The 7,437-nt window shown below is 41.2% G+C and overlaps 1 protein-coding gene across 2 annotated transcripts; it reads right to left on the bottom strand.

The window, feature by feature from the left end:
• Positions 1-517: 517 nt before the first annotated feature.
• si:ch211-151h10.2 (uncharacterized protein LOC567699 homolog) lies at positions 518-6,319 on the bottom strand. 2 transcript variants are annotated; one of them, XM_063906420.1, is made up of 9 exons: positions 6,151-6,319; positions 4,923-5,184; positions 4,767-4,831; positions 3,891-4,029; positions 2,710-2,813; positions 2,453-2,627; positions 1,705-1,788; positions 1,520-1,615; positions 518-1,445 (listed from the first exon to the last, which is right to left on the bottom strand). In XM_063906420.1, the coding sequence occupies exons 1-9, from the start codon at positions 6,195-6,197 to the stop codon at positions 1,110-1,112; spliced, it is 1,308 nt and encodes a 435-aa protein (XP_063762490.1). In that variant the 5' UTR covers positions 6,198-6,319; the 3' UTR covers positions 518-1,109. The 2 variants fall into 2 exon arrangements, with proteins under 2 accessions (XP_063762490.1, XP_063762489.1); XM_063906419.1 differs by having other exon boundaries at positions 4,923-5,187.
• Between the last annotated feature and the right edge of the window lie 1,118 nt (positions 6,320-7,437).

A 7,437-nucleotide genomic window follows, 5' to 3' on the forward strand; every position in this document is an offset into this window, starting at 1 on the left:
AGGAATACTGTACATACTCTGCCTTTACAATTAGCACTTAACAGCAAACAATAATGAATCACTACTAATCAGAAATCTTGCTCGGTTCGATCAGAAACCTCTGGAATCTGACCGGGAAAACTATGTCCACTTCTCTGCCATCAGTGGCGGAGCTGCAGGGTAATTGAATTTGGATCAAAGACATTCATGTCTTTCAAAAAGGTCTAGAGGGCTGCTCAGTTTTTAGTAATAACAGAAACGCTTCCGGCGTTGACCTCCACTGCCCCCTTCTACCTCCCTCCCCCCTTCTGCCCTCACCCTGAAATCCCTACTTTGAAGGGCTCAAGCCATCGCGGCCACTCAGTCTGATGGAGAGAGGCAGTACAAAAAGCAAAGGATGGATTTCTTAACCTGTAACCCATTTCTCCGTCACATAGAATAACATAAAATGATAGGAAATTATAAACAAAATAAATGAGTTGTAACAGACATTTGATGAGACTTGAAAGCATAATAATGAAAAATCAATCAACGGATCCAATATTACATGACTTTGTTTAAGTACAAATGCTTAATGAAGTCGATACATGCAAATAATTTACTGTAAAAAACATATGCCTGAGTCTCATTTGTCACATTATGAAATTCTTCAGACGCATGTTGTGGTTGACTGCTCTGATCTTCCATAAACTCATTTATGGGCCACATGTTGGAGAAGCATGTCCAACAACTGCCTACTAAAGAGTTGATTGAAATAAAAAAGTTCGGAAAACGTTCCCTCAACGCAGAGCAAAAATGGCTCTATGGTATATGATAGGTTTGATAGTATAATGGAATAGGTGATGTGAGGTGTCGTTGATGCTTGTAACAACCAAAGGTGATATCTGGTGACAGTGCGCCCCCTTGTGTTTGAAAAGGCTGCTGTGGCCTATTCCTACCAAGAGTATTTGAAATGCAAAAAACAAAAGCAACAGAAGTAGTCAAAATCAAAAAAGCCACAGAATGTAAACACAGGAAGCAATAATTACGATTGTTTAGGCAACTAGCAAATGATCAACATTTGAAGATATTTCTACTTGGTAATTAAAAACGTTCTTTTATAAAAGTGAGAGTTACAAGTCCGATAAAAGTCACTTCCTCTTCCCAGATTTACGCAGCCGTCTGACGGTGGAGGAGAAGTGCAGCGCTGACCTCTCAAACAGTGTCAGAGGACCGTCCATTTCTGTGTCTGTGTTCACATCCATAGAGGAGACAGAGGTGGAGGCAGAGGTTGAGTTCTTGCGCTCCGTATCACTGTGGAGCTGTGGAGAAGTCTGTGGAGAGACTGAGCGAGAATGGGCCCCATCAGCATGAAAGAGGGGCCCTGCAGGTCCCTCCTGGCTCTCCTTACCGAGTCCCTCCAGGTGGGCCTGGAACGTAGAGGTCTGTTGTTCCAGGGAGAGGAAACCCTCCTGCACCTTGTCAAACTGCAAAGAAAAAGAGAGTTTTTAGTCGTGGTGCGTTGTTTTAACGCCTGAACAGTGTCTGAGTTTTAGTGTACCTGCTCAATGTTTGTCTGAAGCAGCAGCTCCGGCCAGACTGACTCACTGCGGCTGCTTACACTGTTTCTTATATGAGTGTGACTCCAGGTTAACTCCTGGAGGACAGGGCAGAGGGAATATCTGAGTGAAGACAGAAGATAACACCAGAATTGGGTTTCTTTTATAAACATGAGGAGAACTTCACCTGCACTAGCTGTGTGCTGTCCTTCAGATGAGCCTGGCAGCATTGCAGTCTGTTTCTGTAGTGCCCCAAGACCACAAACAGATTCTTTGCCAAAGAAACAAGAGTATTACAAACAACACTGAAACAGCGAGGACAATTCATGGAACACAACATAAAGCTGTTTTCTCTGTCTCTGTGGGACTATTAAAGGTATTCTGATTCTGATTCTGATTTACTGTAGACTACAATTAAAGACCAAGGAATGTGTTTACGTAGGTTGTAGGCTTGTCACTTAGTCACTGTTGGTGAATGTGGGCGTGTGCGGGCCCTGTGAAGTTGTCGGCACGCCCCTATAGAGGTGTGTATGTGTTCGTCACTGGCTATTTAAAGTCACCTGTGAACATACTGATTCATCGTCTTCTTTTGACAACTTTTTCTTATAGTCACTGTTTTTGTAAATATCCCAATCATATTTTTATTTTGGGTTTCTTCTTTATATATTTACATGGTTTAATGTTGAAACGCTCATATTTTTAACATTATGTCTGTTCGAAAATACCCAAACAAGATTCACATTTTGTGTGAAACGCTTCATTTGAGCGCCTGTCTCTTTAAGCAACGATTTTTAAAAAAAATGTAGGGCTGCTTTATTTCACCATTTGTGGATTAGTATGCCTTCCACATACCCAAGTGTGTGTGCACTGAACAAGTGATTTTTCATGATATTTCCCATTTGACTTTGGAAAACTACACCTTCACACCTGCTTACCTCTGCATCTGTCTGGGCCGAGGTCGGGTCTCCAGGGCTCCCGTCTTTGGTGAGCGTGACGCCGGTGTGCAGCTCTTCCAGCTGAGCCCAGAGGCCTCCAAGACCCTCCAGCATGTCCTTCACACTGGCCTCGAAATCCCCCTGCACTTGGATGAGTCTACACAGTGATCTCATTCTAACAGAAAGGAGTGGAGAGGTTAATCCAACTGAGCAAAGTTTCCAAGAAAGCAGACAGTATGTACACATGTTGAACTCACCTCTGCTGCAGGTAGGTGCGGATAATCTTCACTTTGTCTCCCAGAACAGAGTCCTGGTGCAACTCTGAACTGATATCAGCCTTCTCCAGTGTGTGAGACACTGACTACAGCGAAAAGGAGGATTGACAGGGTTAGGGTTTAGTTTGTGGGTTTGTCTGTTTTGGTACTTAAAATATATGCATCATGTGGCTCGGGATGAATACATCAAGCTAAAGTCATGATTTATTTGTGCATACCATATTTTGGAGATGTGTGCAAGGAATCTACTTGTTGCATTTTATATTTTTTTATATCTGTTCACATCTGTTGTACACATGAAACTGTATCAGGACATGTTTTCATACAAAAATAATCTGTAGTTGAGATTAAATAACAAAAAAGTTAATCCAAGAAAAGAACCATAACACAAGACCATTTTGAAATAAATGACCTCTTAAAAGAACAATTGGAGGGGGGGATTTTGATCAAAACCATTTAAAAAAGTGAATAGCTTTACTGATGTTCTTTAGTGGGTGTAATTCTCCTGGCAACCATCAAGTAGTCTGATATTGCACTGAAAAAACTGAAACGTTGACTTTAATTAATGTCATTAATGTCAACAATTTTCACATAACTGTATAAGGTTATTTGAAAGCCAAAATATTAAGTTGAACCTAATATGTTCTATTTATATTATTGATTTCAACTAACCTAATACAGTTATGTGAAATGTGTTGACATAATACGTTTAATTAACGTTTCAGTTTTTTCAGTGCAGTGCCGAAATGAGGGCCTATTGGCCCAGTATGTTGGCACATTTGTAAGAATTAAAATGACAAAAATACCCTGATTTCTATCATTAGTTGTGAAAATATTTTGTCATAAACTTCAGTTTTGCACCGCTGGACCTAAGCGAAACAGGCTAACTGCTATCATAGGAACACATTCATAGTTGCAAATGTGCAGACAGGAAATACAGAAGGAGACATAGCATTAATATTTTTCTCCTGTTCACACGACAGCAGCAGAGTGTGTTGCCCCGGGCTAGAATATCTGTGAACGCCTGAGTGCTAGCTCTGATCTAATATCACCAACTAAGGCTGAAAACACAGGAGATGACAGGTATTGCTGGAGGCAGCTCTGTGTGTGAGAGGGAGCGATTGAGAGGGTTTTTCGATTCTACAGGGAGGTTTTCTCCCTACCTCCAGCCTGGAGAGCAGAGCCTGTATGTGTGGCACACTGGGGTCTGGCAGCGGCTCCTGAAGCACACACAGCACCAGGCTGTCAGCCACGGCATGGGCCAGAGCATCGTCAAGGCCCGGGCTGCTCGACGGGGACATGCTGGAGAAATAATGAGAGCACAGTGAGCATGTGTCTGGATTTATCTGAAAATATTATAATTTTTTTATTATTCTGTTGGAATTAGTTTTTCAAATAACAGTCGTTTGAGCTGATGAATATAGGGCCAAATAAAGAAATCTGTCCATGCTTCATGATTATAGATGTACTAGTGTCTTAGGAAAAAGGGAAATTAAGCATTTGATTACAAATTACTGAGAGGATTATGACAGGTTTCCCCAAAATATGGATATGGATTTTTAGACATCATGTGAGCTCATGTGAACTCGTGTGGTATCTGGAGTGCCTACCAACCCACAAAATTTGGAATAACCCAACGCTGCCTTGGGATTCAACAAGTTATTCAGATTAAGTTCTCCTTCCTATGTCCCATGCAGGCTCATTAGAATATTCCGCCAAACAACGTGGGAACTACCTTAACAAAGGTGCATTGTATTATTCTCAAAGCCAATCAGAGCAGACTGGGCTTAAAGAGACAGGTGCTAAAACAGACCGTCTCAGACTGCGGGTGAATACAGGTATATTCAGACAGACATCGGGAGAAGAATAATGTTGTTTTTTTAACAATGAAGAATGAAAACTTGTCCCAGTAGAAACCCCCCAATACGCATCCTTTCAAAGAACATATAGAAGCTGTTTGGACCAACTTTCATAGGATCAGCTCTGATGTCTTTTTTGTGTAAATCTCCAAAATATCAAAAAATACAATTCATTCTCACCATAAATACTGGTTATTCCTTTTTTCCATAACAACTTCATGCTGTATCCTCAGTGGAAGCTCCCCCTTGAAGAAACGCAAACTCACTGAATAAGCATGACATGATTAAACGCAGCAGCATGGTCAGGAGTGATTCACTTCAGGCCTCTGCGCTCACCTGGTGCTGTCCTTGCTGCAGGCGGCACTTCAGGGCATGGACACAGCCTCCCAGGAGCATCCACAGCAGACACACCAACAGGAGCCGGCAGCACACATCCAGCAGCAGCAGAGAGGGGTGCAGCGGCGCCTCCACCTGGCACACAGACCACACTACCACCACAGGAGCCAAACTGTAGCAGCCTTTCCAGGGGCGCAGTGTCTTCAGAGTCTGTGACCAATGTGTGTGCTGGGGCGGATCAACAACTGGGGTTTGATGTAGAATGCTAAATAAAGGGGGAACAGAGTCAGAACTGGTTTATTGATAGTTAAATATTGGGCTTACTTGCTGTACCATCTGAATATTCTTCTGGTTGAGCTTACACACACTTTCACTCTTTCCCATGGTGTGAAAACTTCAAAAAGAATATTCAGCAACCACTCTTGCCAACATTCATTTGAACATGATTCAGCTCTTTTTTTAAATTGTTATGAGTTGTAATTTGATAGTTTGCCCTGGAGGATTTTGCTGGATTTATATGTTGGTTGGTGCTTGTAGATTTCTCTCTATAAATGTAATAGAGATGGTGAGTATCTAAATAGATTGTTATAAGTGTCTGTTGATTGTTCTAGATTATTAAGATATAAGGTGCTGAAATGTTTTAATTATGAATTGAGAAAAATCTTTACAGTGTTTTTATCTGTACTTATTTTCTCTTTATGTGATTGCCCTTGATGCTAAACATAGTAACTATCGGACAACGCAACTGTGTGTACAAACATAAGTTTGACTGAACATTTAGTTTAAAAGGAAAACTCAGTCATGATTGAATAAACATATAAGTCATATTGGTACTAAGAAAGTCCCTGAAAGAAATGCCCCTTCAATTTGACTTACCAATCTAGGAAGATACTTTTAGAACAACAGATGCCAGGCGTAGGACATTTACAGATTTATTGCGCACTCTTCCCACAATTTGGTAAATCTTTTATAACGATGGAACAGCTGAGCAACAGATGGTACTCCCTACACCATTCTGTACTGTATGATAGTCACTTTAGGTCTTTTAGCTCATGTCTGGTGAGCAGTTGGACCCTGAGGTGTAACATGTTGACAGAAATCTTCCTAATAGAGTAGTAAAACACACACTGTCGACAGAAATGTTCTCCTCCCTGAAGCAGCAGGTAATCAGAGACCTGCCACTCTGACGCTGATTCAAAGGAAAGGCCAGAAGCAGACAGACACCTACCTCTGCTGAGTTTTCCTCCTTTCCTCGTCCTCTTTGACCTCCTCCATCCATTTACAGGCCCCGACCCGGTATGCTCTCCCTCCCTGTCCCGTACCCCTTTTACCTTCAGAGTGGACCACTGTCAGCTAAGGGATGGCACCACAGACACACACGCATGCTGACTGAAAGTGCAGCAGACCAATTACGTTAAACATACACACCTCTTGGTATGTTATTAGGTCTGTGAAATGACAAGCTTGTTAAACTGGTTCTACCGGAAGATTGGTTTTTAAGTAGGTATAGTGGCTCTCTCCTTTTCCCACCTTCTTTCCATGAAGGAATATTTACACATACTGATGACTATTGTGTTGAGGACGAGAACTGCTGCACCCAGGTACACGGGGAGCCAACAACAACCACTCCAAAAATCACGTTTCTGTTCAGTGAATCACTGGCACACATAACACTGAGCTATTGTTAGATCAGGTGAGCAACAACCTGTTGGAATATGAAGAGCATTACATTCATTAAACAGATAGGTTGACAAATGGAAGAGGGGCAATTTAAATCATATACACGCTAATTAATGTCGGCTGTTTCCGTAGTAACATTTTAAATGAGTTGTTAGATGCTGTAGAACTTGTTTCTGAATTATGAGGCCACATCGCCATCTAGCGGTGATAGCAGGAAAGACATCCAGATAAATCAAGCCGGACCTAAAGAGGATATGTTATGATTATATTCAGGTTCATATTTTTTTTCTGTGCCTCTTCTGTGACATGTTCACAGGCTTTAATATTCAAGAAGCTCTTTATTTTTGGCATACTGCCTGTGCTACAGCACCTCTTTTCACCCTCTGAAACCAGAGCCCAGTCTGCTAGTGATGTCACTATGTTAAGTAAGTAAACAAAGGAGTCCAATTGAGGCATTTCAAATCTATATAGCACTACAGGAAAGGGAAAACCCTAAGATCATAATAGGGCCCCTTTTACCTGAGATCGAACCTAAAAACACTATGGAATAGTTTGGGTTATTGAGTCAATACATTCAAAATAAAGTAAACAGAAAATGCAATGTACAGATATAAAATAATGTAATTTCTGAACACAAGGACAATCATCACTCTACCTGATCAAACTGATAACATTTCAGCAATATTTGAAATTGAACACAGCATGGCCTATTGTCATAGACAGATATAATTAACTTTGAATTGCCTGTGTCGGAAAATGTGTTAAATAAATAAACGTACCTTGCCTAACACTTGAACTGTATTTTACAAAGGCCCTTCATTTAGCCTGTGTTATC

This window comes from Eleginops maclovinus, chromosome 18 (genome assembly GCF_036324505.1).
Source record: "Eleginops maclovinus isolate JMC-PN-2008 ecotype Puerto Natales chromosome 18, JC_Emac_rtc_rv5, whole genome shotgun sequence".
In the NCBI taxonomy this organism is placed as follows: domain Eukaryota; kingdom Metazoa; phylum Chordata; class Actinopteri; order Perciformes; family Eleginopidae; genus Eleginops; species Eleginops maclovinus.

What these genes read in the sequence shown, in the direction of transcription:
- si:ch211-151h10.2 (XM_063906419.1), bottom strand. Translation starts at nt 6,197, where the DNA reads ATGGAGGAGGTCAAAGAGGACGAGGAAAGGAGGAAAACTCAGCAGAG. An exon ending in TGCAGCAAGGACAGCACCAG is followed by an intron (nt 4,832 to 4,922) that starts GTGAGCGCAGAG and finishes CGTTTCTTCAAG; the next exon opens with GGGGAGCTTCCACTGAGGAT. An exon ending in ACAGCACACAGCTAGTGCAG is followed by an intron (nt 1,616 to 1,704) that starts GTGAAGTTCTCC and finishes CCTGTCCTCCAG; the next exon opens with GAGTTAACCTGGAGTCACAC.